General features: G+C 40.2%; 1 protein-coding gene across 2 annotated transcripts in view; it reads right to left on the bottom strand.

Moving 5' to 3' along the window:
• LOC124283619 (synaptotagmin-7-like) overlaps positions 1 to 18,403 on the bottom strand; it is a 482,711-nt gene that overhangs the window by 275,087 nt on the left and 189,221 nt on the right. For both annotated transcript variants that reach the window (XM_046719606.1, XM_046719608.1), the window contains exon 2: positions 17,242 to 17,485. In XM_046719606.1, coding sequence (XP_046575562.1) covers positions 17,242 to 17,272 — 31 coding nt within the window. In that variant the 5' untranslated portion in view covers positions 17,273 to 17,485. The remainder of the gene's footprint in view (positions 1 to 17,241; positions 17,486 to 18,403) is intronic.

The raw sequence follows: 18,403 nt of genomic DNA on the forward strand, positions 1-18,403 counted from the left end.
ACACTCCCTCGCAGTGCGGAGCAAAAAGTATGGCTCATCATCGAAAACCCATACAAAATACCCGGATATTACGAGCGGCCACTGTTTCGCCAATACGACGTCATCAACGCTATTTTTGTAGGAAACACTTGATATTTTTGTGTGAAATAGATGAATATATCCTTTTTCACTCCATGTTAGTAAAATATAAACTTTAAATGATATTACAGATAAAAATTACGTTTTTGTCTTACATCGTTGAAAACCCCTGACACCGGGATACCTAATCCAAGATGTACTGACATTGTAAGACAATCGTCTTGTTTATGTATCCAACCAGAATCTAATACATGTATTGATATGAATATTCCTCAAATTTTCACACCCTAAATACTCCAACATAAACTGACACGAGAAAAGTTTATTAACACCAGGCAACATTGTAAAAAAAGCATTGTGATTCATCTTACAGTACGTTAGCTCGAAGCCCTTCATACTAACTGGATATATCCAGCTATCATGACTTGAAACAAGCCAGTCAAGTGCCTTGGAGGAATACATATAATATAATTTAAAGTAATCAGTCTAAGAAATGTAACATGTTCAAGAAATATTCAGATTCAATTTCAGTCAATCCTCCTTCGGTCATTTTAAAACAAAAAATTGAGCATGAGCTTAAATCTACTCCTGACTTCCCTAAGGGCTAACAGCAATGTGATTTATGCAGATGTTCATTGGACACCTGAGTATATTTCCCCACAAGCTGAGACCCAACGTTGCAGCATCGTGTGATCAGAAACCAGGAGATGGAATTGGAATCTTCATCTTCTAGGAAACCTCATCTTCTTGCACTCTTCTTAATGCAGGCCAACAAAGTGCAAGATCACCGCAAATAGTTTGATCCAAATATGGCACATGGTTCTTTTTACACATATTATCCTCTTTCTTGACTGCGAAGTATGTTTAAATGAACACTAAATAAGTATTATTGCTACAGCAATTGACATAAGCATTGGCAAGTCATTGTTAAGCACAAGTGATTGAGGATGAAATGATCCACTGAAGTATTAATACTGCACTGAGGGCAATACTTGTACTACAAATCATTAACATTGCTCCACACTAATTAACATACCTTGAAGGGAAAGGAATTATATGTACTTCAAAGGTTTTGAGGTGAGGTGAGGTGAAATTGCGTTTACTGACGTGCTGGATAATATTTCGCTCATATGACCACATGCATGCATGTGTATGTGTATGTGCGGCTGCTTGTACTAGCCAAGACTTAAGCTGGTTTTATAGTGCTAGCCCACTAAGATACCATGCTGCAGTGAAGCATGAATACCCCACTCAGACACATTATACTGACTCTGAGCCGACCAGTCCTTGCTGTACCCACTAATACCGAGCGCCAGGCCGGGACCAACAAGCACCATATTTTAACGTCTTTTGGTATGAAGCGGTCGGGGATCGAACCCGCGAGCTTCCACTTTCCAGGCGGACGCTCTAACCACTGCACCACGGAGGCGGTCACTTCAAAGGTTTTGAAATATACATACAATGTTAATCATAACATTCCCATTCTTTTGTGAGTGAGTGAGTGAGTTTAATTTTAAGCCGCACTCAATATTCCAGCTATATGGCGGCGATCTGTAAATAATTGAGTCTAGAACAGACAATCCAGTGATGAACAAACTAAGCATCGATCTATGCAATTGGGATACGATGATATATGGTATGTGTCAACCAAGTCAGCAAGCCTGACCACCCACCGATCAAATTAGCTGTCTCTTACAACAAGCATGGGTTACTGAAGATCAACTGTAATCCGGATCTTCATGAGTCTAATCTCTGCGAATCATTTTTCATTTGAAAAACACTGCAGATCCCGAACCAAACGAACTAAAATTAAAGTATTGAGGGAAAATGGGGAAAGTGGAGTGTGGGCAAATACAAGTTTACTCTCGATATGACAAAAACACAAATTCTCACGAGAAGGTATGAAACATAAAAATTTGTTAATCAATTTTTTTATCATTAGATTTTAACAGAACACAATATTTTGTGCATGACTTGTTTTCCATCAATATTTTGCTCTATGATGGTCATCGAAATTCAAACTGATGTATTACCAAAAATCTCTTTTTAAGTCATATAATGATTCTAGATCAAGGAAACATGATATGTCCTCAACGTAAAGGAATTTTGTATTTAAAATTCAAATTAAATTTTATTATTATGAGTACATAATCTCATAAACTTAACATCAAAATATTGTAAAATATAAGTTAATAGGAGAATAATGTCCTGACAATGCCTAGGGCTGTTTTCCTGACAAAACATTGAGTGACAATCAGCAGAAATGTCTTTTAATGATGTTTTGTTCAGCATTTCAGTAATATCTTTGTGTGTCAGTTTGACTGACTGACTGACTGAGTTTGGTTTTACGCTGCTTTTAGCAATATTCCAGCAATATCACGGCAGGGGACACCAGAAATGGGCTTCACTCACTGTACCCATGTGGGGATTCGAACCCAGGTCTTCGGCGTGACGAGCCAATGCTTTAACCACTAGACTACCCCACCGCCCCGTGTCAGTTTGAGGTGAGGTGAGGTGAAACTGGGTTTAACGTCGTGCTGGAGAATATTTCGCTCATATGACGACGTGCATGCGTGTGTATGTGTATGTGCTGCTTGTACTAGCCAAGACTTAAGCTGGTTTTATAGTACTAGCCCACTGAGATACCATGCCGCAGTGAAGCATGAATACCCCACTCAGACACATTATACTGACTCCGAGCCGACCAGTCCTTGTTGTACCCATTAATGCCGAGCACCAGGCAGGGACCAACAAGTACCATATGTTAATGTCTTTTGGTATGACGCGGTCGGGGATCGAACCCGCGACCTTCCACTCTCCGGGCGGACGTTCTTACCACCACAACACGGAGGCGGTCATGTCAGTTTGATGTGGCAGAAGTTCTAAAGAGTTGGTTGGTTTGCTGTTTAATGCCTCACTCAGCAACATTCCAGCTATATGGTGGCGGTCAGTAATTAATCAAGTCTGGACCAGACAATCCAGTGATTAACATCATGAGCATCGATCTATGCAGTTGGGATACAATGACATGTGTCAACCAAGTCAGCAAGTCTGACCACCCAATTCCAGTGGTTGCCTCTTACGACAAGCGTTTGTTGTTGAAGACCAATTCTAGCCTGGATCTTCATGGGTGAATTCTAAAGAGAGACTGATCACAAAATTAATGACAGAGAAACGCTGGCACAGTGCTGACAAGTCAGTCATCATGGGAAGGTTTAATTTGGCGTAGAAACCCATGAACAGTTGGTAATTGCACCAGCAAGCAAAACACCTCAACATAACAAGAACACTGAGCTTAATACCTAGAACTATTGCAGACAACACGGATGCTGCTAATGCCAAATAACAACTAGTGAATCAAGGCCAAAATGACAGGTCCAAAGACAAACCTTTTCTTAGACTACTGGAACCACAAACTCTCAGAGAGTCAGTATTTACATGTCCAATAGTTGGTAAGTGTCCTTCATCTCATACTTCAAACATCAGCATTTGGCTAGGGATGGAAATTAGCGGTATTTGTTATACGAGGTAGTACGATGATCAAAGACGATCATACAATTCTTGACAGAAGTTGTTTGTTCAAGGTTACAACATTCAAAGCCAAGTACTGACTGACTGACTGAGTTTAGTTTTACACCGCTTTTAGCAATACTCCAGCAACATCACGGCGGGGGACACCAGAAATGGGCTTCACGCATTGTGCCCATGTGGGGATTCGAACCCGGGTCTTTGGCGTGACAAGCCAGTGCTTTAACAATTAGGCTACCCCACCGCCCCACAAAGCCAAGTAAAGCTTTCAAAAATGGAAGACATGTGGAAGACATTTGAACATTTGACAAAAATGATGTCCGATGCAATTCCCTATTTTGACTTGTATGATATGTTCCAAAACATTTTCATGAAAACATTGACTAGCTTTGGCATATGTTTATAACAGGTGCTACTGCTGGGGCAGGATACAAACACCATTCGAAGGACGTGATATCACGTCTGTGGGTCACAACCTTCAATACGAAACTATTTTTAGCAACATGACGCTTACATAGGAGGGACGTGATATCCCGTCTCCATGGCTGCAACGGTTGACATGGACCATTCAAGAGGAACATAACATATAACTCCATATGAACTTATTTTTTTCAAACATCTGTATTCACTTTTATTAAAATATTCCAGATTAAAAGAGAAAACATTAGGTCGTCTTTCGCCCAGAAACATTGGAAATGCAGTTTTTTCTAAAAGGAGAAATATAATTGAACTTACACTGCAGTGTGATAATTATGACAATTTTTTTCAATCCTGCGACTACACTACGGTGGAAGAACAACCACAATTTAGTAGATTTATGTCATCACTTAGGATTATAGGGTCATGACATCCAAAGAACGAATGAAACGAGTGTTACCTGTGGTAACAGTTATAAGAACAGTCAACAGTCAACATTGCTAACAATCAAACGTCAAACGTCGTAACAGCTACTCTCATCATCACAAATGGCAGATAGAACTTGGCTTGCAGTCCTATACGATTTTCCACGACCAGCCATTTAACGCTGTGTGGTCACCGAATGTCAAGGTCATATAGCACGTGGTTTTGACCAGGGGAGATAATCAAGTAAATCCTAAATAATGCACTGTCACAAAGTACATGAATTGCATTCGAAGGACGAGGATACACGGCTAGAAAACAGTGAAATATGTTTAGTATGAGTAGAAGAGTTATCACGTCCCTTGTATGGAAACATTGTAAAAAATCGGACATAATATCTCGTCCATCGAATTCAGAGGCTACGGATGGAAAAATCTGGTCGTATGCAAGGGTTGTAATGCCTGGACGTGATATCACATCCTTAGGATATATGTGCATCTGTGAAAAATTCCGTCGTATGGAAAGAGTTAATGTGAACACCTGGAATCATCACTATTTGATAGTGATTTATAAATATGTGCTCTGTCATCATATGTATCTCATGATGTCAATCACTGGATTGTCTGGTCCAGACTTGATTATTTACAGACAGCCATTTTATAGTTGTAATATTGCTGGATAAAGCATCAAACAAACAAACACATTCTCACAATTGTATGGAATCATCAGAATTGTACAACAGATTCTGGTGTCAGCAGAGACTTTTATGGATGTGGAAAGGGTTTTGTTGCTTTCATTTATTATGTTGATGACTTGTTCTGCGAAGACATGTTCCTCAACAGACTGGAGAAATCTCTGTCTCAAGTCAGGTTCTCATTGACCACCTATTGGTATGAGGATATGACTAGCCATCTCTGTAAATAATTGCCCTTATGTCTGTAGGCAAAATATATTGAATGGAGCCTCAAAGTAATAAATTGGCGGAATATGTGGAAAACCTTTCCAAATTTGGGAGACAGAATTTGGACCAGACCATTTGTCCTGAGGGATTGGATAAAGTGCATGGCATTTTCCTCTCCCACTAACAGCAAGTAGTGTTTGTATTTCCTTGTGAGGGGGCTTCATGGAATATGATGTCCCTATCCCCCTCACCATGAGTTAACCCTACACACCACCCCACCCACACACCCCAACATGCTTTCTCCTTATTGCCCTCAACATTTGTATTCCCTAACTCCCCGAGCATGTGTTCTTCCTAACTCCCTGAACATGTGTCGTCCCTGACTGCCTGCATGCCTGAGCATGTGTTCTCCTAACACCCAAAACATGTGTTGTCCCTAACTCCCTGAACATATGTCGTCCCAAACTCCTTGAACATGTGTTGTCCCAAACTCCTCGAACATGTGTTATCCCAAACTCCCTGAACATGTGTTGTCCCAAGCTCCTCGAACATGTGTTATCCCAAACTCCCCGAACATGTGTCGTCCCAAACTCCCCGAACATGTGTCCTCCCTAACTCCCTAAACATGTGTCATCCCAAAGTCCGTGAACATGTGTCATCCCTATCCCCCTCAACATGTGTCCATCCTATCCTCCCAAACATGTGTCCTCCTTATCATCCAAGACATGTGTATTCCTTATCTTCCTCAACATGTGTCCATCCTATCCACCTCAACACATGTATTCCTCATCTTCCTCAACATGTGTCCATCCTATCCTCCCAAACATGTGTCCTCCTTATCATCCAAGACATGTGTATTCCTTATCTTCCTCAACATGTGTCCATCCTATCCACCTCAACACATGTATTCCTCATCTTCCTCAACATGTGTCCATCCTATCCCCTCAACATGTGTATTCCTTATCTTCCTTGTGTGTCCATCCCCTCCCACACATGTATTCCTCCTCCTCAACATGTGTCATGTGTCCATCCTCCAACATCCTCCTTATCTTCCCCTCAACATGTGTCCTCCTTGTATTCCTCATCCAAGACATGTGTATCATCATGTGTATTCTTATCTTCCTCAACATGTGTCCATCCTATCCCTACCTGTATCCTCCCCCCCTCAACATGTGTATTCCTTATCTTCCTCAACATGTGTCCATCCTATCCTCCCAAACATGTGTCCTCCTTATCATCCAAGACATGTGTATTCCTTATCTTCCTCAACATGTGTCCATCCTATCCTACTCCTCAACACATGTATTCCTCATCTTCCTCAACATGTGTCCATCCTATCCTCCCCTCAACAAACATGTGTCCTCCTTATCATCCAAGACATGTGTATTCCTTATCTTCCTCAACATGTGTCCATCCTATCCACCTCAACATATGTATTCCTCAACATGTGTCCATCTTCCTCCTCCCAACATGTGTCCATCCTATCCTCCCAAACATGTGTCCTCCTTATCATCCAAGACATGTGTATTCCTTATCTTCCTCAACATGTGTCCATCCTATCTTCCTCAACACATGTATTCCTCATCTTTCTCAACATGTGTCCATCCTATCCTCCCAAACATGTGTCCTCCTTATCCTCCCAAACATGTGTATTCCCTATCCTACTCAACACATGTCCTCCATATTCTCTTCCCTGTGTCCACCTCATCTCCTCAACATGTTCCCCCTTCCTCATCATGTGTGTTTCTCTGGTCCCTCTAATCTGCATCTTGTTCGCTTCATTTCTCAGCATGTGCCATCTCTTCTTCATCTTTGCACTTCATTACATTTCATCATGTACCCTGACTTTATCCGTAGAATCATCCACAATGTGAATGCCCTCCTAATCATACCACTGACCTTGAGATTCAAACTGAAGCCATGATTCCAACGTCAGCATCAAGGATCTAAAAACTCATTTGCAGCATAATAAACTTAATATCTTGTAGTAACTGCCACTATTAGAGTAATCATTTTACACATTTATGCAACCCAATCCAGATACAATGAAAAAGGAAAACAAATAAGGCAGAAGAATGGTGCTTTGGCTGCTAGAATGGCAACATGGCACCAACTCAGCCAGCAAATGTGCATCGTCTGCCTGACTGGGCACTTCCTTTATTTGTTATTGAGGAAGCCAGGAGTACCTCAAACCGACAAGCCACTCGTTCAAAAGCTTATCAACACCTCACAATCTCCAAAACCTAATTAGCAGCCAGCTAGACTGGACAATGTCCACGACGTACTCACAGGATCTCCTGAAATAGCATTGTGGCGGCAAGAGCAATAGGACGTGGACTATCGGCTATTGTAACATTAACACACCCTTGAGTGACGCAGTAAAACATCCTCAAATCAACACATCCATAAAGCAATGGCGAAAGCATTATTGGGAATAAGGGACTGAAAGGGTGATAGATTGAAAATCTGGCTGCAAGACATCTCAACATAATGAACAGATGTCAAGACAACAGGATTCATACATAAAAGATACAAATTCTCGCATTCAACAATGTTGCCAAGTTTCACAGCAAGGAAATGGGGTTAAGATGCAGGATGGAGGTGCAGATCTTGTTCATTGATTTCTGCCAAGAAATGTCGAGTTCAGAAAGGCCTCATCATAAAGATACTGGAATTCAGAGAGTGTACAAATTGGGCTTTGGTTCCATGTACTGAAAGCTACTTAGTTCTTGAATGCAAGAGTTGGACATATTCAAAAAGGTCCTTGAAGCTGTTAGACAGTTGAACCATTAAAGCACTGCAGTTTCTGATGTTTTAGCATTGTGGTAATAGAATTGTCAACAGGTTTTTTTCACAAAGTAAACACACTTTCTACAAGTTCTATCACAAGTATGAGTGAGAAATAATCATTTTCCAAAAGCCAACATAAAATGCATGCATTGATTGCCATTATATTGAAGTTACACACAAAGTGCTTCAAACTTTTACCAATTTTATCAATATGATATAAGATTTTTTTGTTTTGGGCCACTTTTAGCTGCCTTCCAGCCATGCTGGCAAGGGGCACCGAGAGCGGAATCTAGTGGGAATCAAACCTGGAGTGGATAACTTGACGAACACTTCAACCACATGGCCCCTCCTGGGTGAGTAAGTCAATTTGGTTTTATGCTGCTTTTAGCAATATTCCAGCAATATCATAGAGGGGACAATAGAAATGGGCTGCAAACATTGTACACATGTGAGGAATCGAACACGGGTCTTCAGCGTGATGGACAAACGCTTTAACCACTAGGCTACCTCACCACCCTGGCCCTTCCTGGACTTTATCAAGGTACCAAATATTCAAATTTACATGTGAAATAAATCAGGTGACCGTACACAGAAACCTTGAACACAACACAAGAAATGAATTTATTTGACGTTTGCAGCATCAAGTGTTCGTAAAGTTAGCAAGAAAATAAAATGATTAATTTACAATGGCCTTACATGTTATGTACCACAAAATTCCACATGGTTAATGTAATGTCTCCTAGATGCCAACTATAATACAAATATGGACAATGGCAGTTTTCCAATTTCCCAGGACAGGTTCCATGTTTCTGAGCACTGACATTGTGTAACTAGCAGCTGATGTTTGGCAACCATATTGGATTAAGCAGATAACAGTCTTGTACAACAAAACGAATGACTTAGTCATCTTGACTGCTTGTCCACTATCAGCACCTGTAGTTATAAGGTAGAAATCACCTGCCATTAAAATTACGCTGATTGAAAAGTGGTTTGGAGCCACAAATCTAACGAAAAAATAACCCTGTCAACTGTTAATAAAGGGAAATAACTTATTGAGCTTATGTTTCCCATTATTGTCAAGGGTGGTAGGGTAGCCTTGTAGTCAAAGCGTTCACTTGTCATGTCCAAGACCAGGGTTCGATTCTTACATAGGTACAATGTGTGAGGCGCAGAAATCAGAGATCTGTCAGACAGTTTCAAAATTGGAACTACCAATCCTCATTAATCTGTTTCTATGACAAGTTAGGGCAGTAGGATTGCCCTGCCAGAAAACGCCATTGTTGTCTGAAAATAATTATTAACAATACCCCTTATGGATATGTGGAATATTGCTGACTCCAATACTGTCAAGGTTAGATCTAGCAACAGCAATAACAATGCTAAATTCTAAGGGATTAACCATTTAATTTTCAAGGGGTAGGGTGGCATTGGTTAATAAAACAAAATCAGTAAGTACCCAGCCCACCTCAAAACTAAAATGATTGCTCCCTAATTCATCCAGCACTTCTGTTCACCGATTGCATACTGCTAATTTTCGACAGTCATCTTATCAAGTGCATTTTGCCTTGTTCCAGGTTTGAAAAATGAAGATGAAAAAGGCTTGAGTCATGGGATCCCACAAAGAAATTGTCACAGGAAAAGTTGCTGGTTAAAGACTAAGGGAACGAGAAACCATGTCTACCCACAACTTAAAATATTTTGGTATCTTACTTTGTTTACAAACTGGATCACATCGAACTGATCAGGAACTCTTCAATAAAGGGAGGTTACTCTCATTTTGTCACTTGCAACTCTGTCGTGTCTGCAGGTTAAACTACTAATATCAGGAGAAAATATTCAAATTAACATGGTGGCAAAAAGAAATCTGAGATGTTAAACAATGAATTCATTCTCAAATTATTCCTTGAAACATCAACATACACAGTTTTGCTTCAGGAAACAAATTGAACAAATTTGACATGGACAAATGACAGATTCAACAGTGTAATATGTAATATGTTGACCAAAATGTTTATGTGGCAAACCCAGGAAAAATAGATTTTAAATTTTGATATTGTGCACAACCCTCCATGGGCGGATCCAGAGGGGGGTGCAGGGGTGTGCACCCCTCTTTTGTCCTGAAAGTTTATTAAATCATAGGCAGATCTATTTGGTCTCAGGTTAAAAATTGTGCACCATGCCTTTCTCAAACAGCTGTATCTGCCCCAGCCCTGAAACTCCTTGAAGTCAGAAACAGCAGTAAGCAGCTTCAATTAATCCAACAAGCTGTCCAGGCCGGGCTGAGATGAGAAATGGAAACCATTTTTACATCAATGATTACACCACCAGATGCCATGATGTCTTGAGCAAACCTAATGGAAATTATCATTAGTATCCTTCGTACAAACTTGCAGGTTTTTTAATCCATGGTTTCTGGAATTATCTTGTAATTTTTCAATATCTGATGACCTTTCCATTTCATCAAAAAATTAAATATTCACATTATTATCTTTTCAATGACCTTGAGAGCTCCTATGGTTATGAGAATGTTCACAATATTTCAGGTCAATCACAAGTTTTGAAGAAGAAACTGAAATTGAAGAATGTGTGAAAAGAGGCAAGCAAATGAGATCTCTACTTGAAGACTAAATTCTATTTTTTTTCAGCCATAATTGATCAGGAAGTTGCATTTAAAATGGCGACATGCTAAAAGTTTCTGGGCTACAATTATCGACCTCAATTTCTACACTTTAAGATTTTTATCTCCAAAACTTCCCAACATGCTTTGATGTTTTTACAAGGTAATCATGGTCCACTTGTCAGAGGAAATATGAATCTTAATTTGGCTCCTTGTGAAACTGGGCTGGCTCATAAAATATTGTTCAACTCCAAGGAAATTAACGTCGACCAGTAGGATCTCCCTAATAAAACTTGCAGCTACCCAGATTGTACCAATGTTTTTTCTTCGGTTGTCAAAAATTTAAAAACTGCTGCATTCACAACTCACATTTGAAGCATGCTTCAGGGTACAGACATGGATCTGTCGTTGTGCCCTTTGGAATTTAAGTGTGAGAGTAGGAAAAATACTTTTGATCCATCTTCTAACTTGGTGTGATTTACAAAGTTTGATGCCTTCCGTTTCGGTAAGATTGATAACATCCCATTCAAACTCTGATCCTTAGGTTTATATCTAATCATGCTGTCATTACAAGTGAATGTGCTCAAGATGACTTCAGCTGGAGAGCATTTATCATGGCTTTGTGATTCGCATCCTTGAAGGTATTATTTTATTTACTATGATTTCTTAATAAGCCCCTCTGCTAGAGTAGGTGACTTGGGTTTAAAGCTGTTTTTAAATTGTATTTACATCACAGCTTGTCAGGTTAAGATAAGACAAACTGGAGTTTTTGGTTCAAACTTGATTATTTACTGACGTCCGTTTTTACCTGGATATTGCTGAGTGCAAACAAACCTTCAAAAGCTGCAGGACTCACACTGACTGATTTGTAACCTGTGCACTTTACATAGGATCCTGTGCCATCACAGGAGAAAGAATACAGCTAACTAGGTGAAAACACCACAGTAATCTCTGAAAAGCCAACTGTCATTAGATATACATACATAGATATAAACTCATCACTCACGCCAAGAATAGAATCACTGGATTGTTTGGCCCAAACTTAATTATTTACTGAGTGAGTGAGTGAGTGAGTTTAGTTTCACGCCGCGCTCAGCAATATTCTAGCTATATGGCGGCGATCTGAAAATAATCGAATTGGACCAGACAATCCAGTAATCAACAGCATGAGCATCGATCTGCGCAATTGGAACCGATGACACATGTCAACCAAGTCAGCAAGTCTGACCACCCGATCCTGTCAGTCGCCTCTTACGACCAGCATGGGTTACTGAAGGTTCATTCTAACCCGGACCTTCACGGGTTAATTATTTACTGACCATCGTTATATAGCTGGAATATTGCTGAGTGTGGTTTAAAACAAACAAACAAACAAACAAACAAACAAACAGGTAATACAGCCCAGGTGATGCAGGTGTTAGATGTTTACCATTCTGGAGAAACCTGCAGGTATCGGAATGTTGCAGACAAACCTAGAACCATAATCAGGGGTATCAGGGATTCGAACCCACATATATTGTTCCTGGCACATCCAAGGGAGGTAACTCTGCATGGTGAAATGCCATTTTAGTAAACACTAGGCCACTCTCATACAAAGAACTTCTGAACTTCAAGACAACCTATGAATGACTATCTTACCATGTGCACTCCCTGCTACTTCCAGCATCATAGCTTGTGTCAGCATCCCATCGTTACATCCAACACAAAGACTATATATCAAAGGTTCAAATTACCAAGCCATATGGCATCCCAACACGGATATATACTTCCAGTGAAATAGACATCAGAGTCAGCTGTAATGTCCATTATGACGATGCTATACACAACCATTCAGCCGTCGTCAATTACTTCACTATCATGACCACTTTAATGACCAATCAGGCGACCAGTGGAACGATTTACGTCCCATCTCCTTGGAAAAAATTGGATCGGGATAAGAAAATTAATTATTGATAGATCATCTGAATGATCAGAGGTTGGAGTCACTTAGACAGCTGATTTGAAGGGTTTGTTACACGACCGTGGTTCTGAAAGCCATCGATACAAGGCCAGTTGGCTACTTATCTTCTGTGATTAATCTACATAGATGTGCATTTGATTTTATCTTCTGAGACCGTGTCCAAGATCAAGTCTGGGTAAGGTTTTAATTCCAAAACCTTCCTTTTCCTCTCAAACTGATGAATATTTCACAGGGGTTTTATTTGTGGTACAAATTGAATCTATTGATCAAGCATACATAAGGCATAAAAAAGCAATTGTCTGAAACTGCTAAAAAGCACATTCAGTGCTCTGAAATAGCAGGATCTTGCGATAAATTTGTCGCAGAAGATTGCATCCTTTGTCATGAATATATATGATGAAACTTTCACTTTCAAGTGAAAAAAATATTCTTGTGTGCTGGAATTTGAAACAAATGTGTTGATTGTGTCTTCATATCTTGATATTGAAGTAAATCTTATAAACTGACACAGGTAGGTTGTTTTTTTATGCCGCACTCAGCAATATTCCAGCTCTATGGCGGCGGTCTGTAAATAATAATGATAACTGACACTGGAATAACAAGAAGTATGTGCATGCTGTGTTATGCTACATTCAGGAATTTTCCAGCAGTACCAGAGCACTGTTAACTTGCATACTATGTTATACTCTTAAATTAGGTGGACCGCCTCCGTGGTGTAGTGGTTAGAGCGTCTGCCCGGAGAGTGGAAGGTCGCGGGTTCGATCCCCAACGCGTCATACCAAAAGACGTTAAAATATGGTACTTGTTGGTCCCTGCCTGACGCTTGGCATTAACAAGGACTGGTCGGCTCGGAGTCAGTATAATGTGTCTGAGTGGGGTATTCATGCTTCACTGTGGCATGGTATCTCAGTGGGCTAGCACTATAAAACCAGCTTAAGTCTGGGCTAGTACAAGCAGCCGCGCATACACATACACACACATGCACGTCGTCATATGAGCGAAATATTCTCAAGTACGACGTAAAACCCAATTTCACCTCACCTCACCTTAAATTAGGTTTGGTTTGGTTGTTGTTTAACACCGCACTCAGCACTATTCCAGGTATATGGCGGCGGTCTGTCAATAATCGAGACCAGACAATCCAGTGATCAACAGCATGAGCATCGATCTATGCAATTGGGATACGATAACATCTGTCAACCAAGTCAGCAAGCCTGACCACCCGATCTTGTCAGCCACCTCTTATGACAAGCATGGGTTGCTGAAGATCAGTTCTAACCTGGATCTTCATGGGTCCTTTAATTAGGAGTAGGCTCCACAAACCAGGTGATGATAGGATGTGCATTGATACCCACATAGAATGTTGAAGCTTACAGAACCAACACATGAACGTTCATTATTTTGGACATAGCAAAGTTAAACTTGAAAAAATTCCCCCAAAACAAACAAACTAAAAAAATCCAAAACAAAAGGTGATACTAAGATCAGACTTTGACCAGGAATCATTACTGTTATGTATGACTAACATGTTTCTCAGACAGTTTGTAAAGAATGTCAGGAATTGCAATAATATTTTGTCACGACACCTTAATGTTTGTTTGTTTGTTTAACTACATACTTAACAGTTTTAAGCTGTTTGACTATGGTCTATAAATAACCCTACTGATCCAGTGGCTGACATCATGAGCATCAAACTATGCAATTGGGATGCGATGACATTCATCAACCAGGTCAGAGAGTCTGATCACTAGTGGTGGTCCGATTAATTGAAATAATCGAAGATTGGTCGTAGTGACTAAACGACCAAGCAATCGATCATAATTTCTCATAATCAAACACAAACAATTCTGGAACACTTGTTTTCATTCACAATATTTTTCACATGTTTGGTTTTGTCTGTTACATTTCGTAAGTCCTGCAATCTCGTTTCAAGTCATGATTGAATTTATCTTAAAGATTCCAAGAAATGTATGTTCCCAACATACTAGTCATCCTTTAAAGATGTGAAATTTTGCCCCAAAAACAACTAAAACAACTACCTACATGTTTTTTTCCTTATTTTTATGTGCATTAACAAATTTCATAAATGACGCTAACCAATTATTTTCGATGATTGATCGGTAGTAATGAACCAATCATCAGTTATGAGATTTGAACCAATTCCCAACACTACTGATCACCAATCACCTCCTATGATAAGCTTTTGTTGCTGAAAGCCAACTTGAACCTTGATCATCACAGATCACACATGTAATATTATAAAAGGTTTAGGAATTGTCACCAAACATTTGACGGCTTAACATGTAACATTGCACTTACATTGATCAACATTACTGGAGAAACCAACATAAAATTCACATGAATGTGTTGTCAAACATTTGATGTGACATAGTATTGATCAAACATTCCTTTTGTCCACAGCATATGCATATCATCTGATTTCTCTTCCACAGGCTCATCACACAGTTAAAAGCAATGTCTCATTCTACAGACATGAGGTCAGCTTGTTGATGTCAATAGGGGGATTGCAAATAAAGTCAACAAACAGTCCTTTGATGGAAATGGAGAAACTGTTGTTTATATCAGCTATTTTATTGCATCCTTTGAAGTGATGCAGCATGGATGACTGATTGCATGCAATGAGCATGCTGTAGCAGTTGCAGGACGCCAAAGGAGTGGTTGATATCACAAATACATGTACTGTTTTAAGTGACTGGGTGCAAGTAGCAATTACCAATCAAGGTGTGTCCACCTGCCGTGTGTGTTTACTGGCAACACACCATGGTATTACTTTATTGGTGCTTGTGGTCTTGTTGTAAAGGATATCAATGTGTAATTGACATGGTTCCTGCTGTATGGATGACAGTAAGACTTTGTTTGAAAAATGGCAAATTAATAATGTCAATAAAGGCAAATTGTGTTAATGGCAAGAGTTACCAGTAGGGGACCGCCTCCGTGGTGTAGTGGTTAGAGCGTCCGCCCAGAGAGCGGAAGGTCGCGGGTTTGATCCCCGACCGCGTCATACCAAAAGACGTTAAAATATGGTACTTGTTGCTCCCTGCCTGGCGCTTGGCATTAATGGCTACAACAAGGACTGGTTGGCTCGGAGTCAGTATAATGTGTCTGAGTGGGGTATTCATGCTTCACTGCGGCATGGTATCTCAGTGTGCTAGCACTATAAAACCAGCTTCAGTCTGGGCTAGTACAAGCAGCCGCACATACACATACACATGCATGCACGTCGTCATATGAGCGAAATATTCTCAAGCATGACATAAAACCCAATTTCACCTCACCTACCAGTAGGGCTGGACATGCTTTCCCTATTTGTAGACACCTGGTGTCATTACTGATGTTCAGTGGCCAATTCCCATGATTTTCACATCTATTTGTTCTTTATTCCCAATGGACTCTATTTCTGAGTATAGTCAAAACTAGGTATATTTAATAAGAAAGCCTTCATGAATTTATCCTTGAATATTGACAACATGGGTGTATCGATATTCATAATTACTTCATTTCAAATGAACAATGTGAAATCTGTATATTTATTATATTCAGTGTGAAATTCATTTGATTCCATGTGAAATTGAGTTGGTTCTGCGTGAAAACACTTTCCTGAAAGAGAATAAGATCCATGGTCTTCTGTTCATCTTGAATAATACTATAGTGAGTGAGTGAATTTAGCTTTATGCAGCACTCAGCAGTATTCCAGCTTTATGGCGGCGGTCTGTAAATAATCAAGTCTGGACCAGACAATCGAGTGATCAACAACATGACCATCGATCTACGCAATTGGGAACCGATGACATGTGTCAACCAAGTCAGCGAGCCTGACCTCCAGATCCCGTTAGTGGCCTCTTAACAAAAGCATGGGTTACTGAAGATCAATTCTAACCCGCATCTTCCTGGGTTGAAAAGTACTATAACCTACTGGAAAATCTTAATTAAATAGTGTTAAGAGACTTTTTAAAATCAATATTGAAATAATCCTTGAGGAGATACAGGCATATAAAAATTAATGATGTACTTTGAAGATTGAATTAAGTAATAACAGATAAACATAATATATTGTAGAGAGATTTGAACACCTGAAGAGCAATATGTATGCATGATAAAGAGTCCCTGGGAATGCTCCCCAGGGAGTTGAGATTGACAATATGGTGTGCCGATAAGATTGACATCCAGTGAATGAGGGCCTTTGAGCAGAGCTGGATTTCAGCCCTATACAAATGTATGTATGTATGTATGTATGTATGTATGTATGTATGTGTATGTGTATGTGTATGTGTATGTGTATGTATGTATGTATGTATGTGTATGTACTTTGTTGACGATTTCATCAACTTGTGATCATGTTTGGACACAAATTGAATATCTTTCTATCGCTATTTCAAAACAGGTGAAACTGCACATTTCAACCAATGCTGTGGAGAAACTATATTTCCGCGAAGCATGGTACTGAACTTGTGCGTTGCTACGGTGATGCAGTAACGTTAGTTTCGTGGAATAAAAGCTAATACTTACCAAAATCGGCGCTTGGATCAGAGACCGTCATGCTTGTCGGTTGTCTAGAACACAAGATCTATTCACAAGTCCTGAATAACATATCCCAACGTGCGTCCCCGACACGTCACTTCCACGAAATACACGTCTTGCACGTGCTACTGTTTACGTGTTGATTTCAGTCGAGTTCCGCACCACTTGTCCCGGAAATACCCCGGCCTTCAACGTGGGACCGACAGCGTTGAGGTAGTTGAGTCATGACATTCTGAAACAATAAAACAGATACATCAACCTTCTCGTGTTTCTTACACCTATCAATCGGGTAATGGATATGTTCATTAAGGGAGGGCTGTATCTCAGCGTGTGTTATTTGAACACTGTTTGTTATTTTCGTATCTGAGGTACAGTCATATCCCCTTTCGGTTCTCTCGGGAATACGGGTGGATGATATACCGTTGCTATTTATAGATGGGTGGAGTGTATATTACACTTTGAACCGATACGTTGTTGAGGATTACCCTTGAGTGTTTATCTCACTAAGTTCTCATCTAAGATAATCTGCTGTATAAATATAATAGGCCTACGCATTTGAGAGACCTTCCTACCATATTACGTGAACGTAAATATCTGTCTTTTTTGTTAATAAAAACAGCGTATTTTTGAGGACCATAAGAATCTAGGCGGGCCGAAACGCTATTTTTAACTTTGTTTGTTTGTTGGTTGGTTAACGCCACGCTCAGCAATATTCCAGCTAAATGGGGACGGTCTGTCAACAATCCAGTTTTGAACAGGCAATCCAGTGATCAACAGCATGAGCATCGATCTGCGCAATGTGGATACAATGACACGTATCAGCCAAGTCAGCGAGCCTGACCACCCGATCCCGTTAGTCGTTCTTAGGACAAGCATGGGTCGCTGAAGACCAATTCTAACCCGGATTTTAACGGTCTCGAACGCTGGACCGACTAACCCTCCTGTACTCTGTGTCTGCTGGAGGATCAACGAGGATGGGGTCGTCATCATGTTATCAACCACCTGTTTGCCTGACCGCAACTGTTTTAGAGTGAGTGTGGTTTTACGCCGCTTTTAGCAACATTCAAGCAATATCATGGCGGGGGACACCAGAAATGGGCGTCACACATTGTACCCATGTAGAGAATCGAACCCAGGTCTACTCCACCGC

The sequence above is a fragment of the Haliotis rubra genome, unplaced genomic scaffold, assembly GCF_003918875.1.
Source record: "Haliotis rubra isolate DU_JTF1 unplaced genomic scaffold, ASM391887v1 Scf319, whole genome shotgun sequence".
In the NCBI taxonomy this organism is placed as follows: domain Eukaryota; kingdom Metazoa; phylum Mollusca; class Gastropoda; order Lepetellida; family Haliotidae; genus Haliotis; species Haliotis rubra.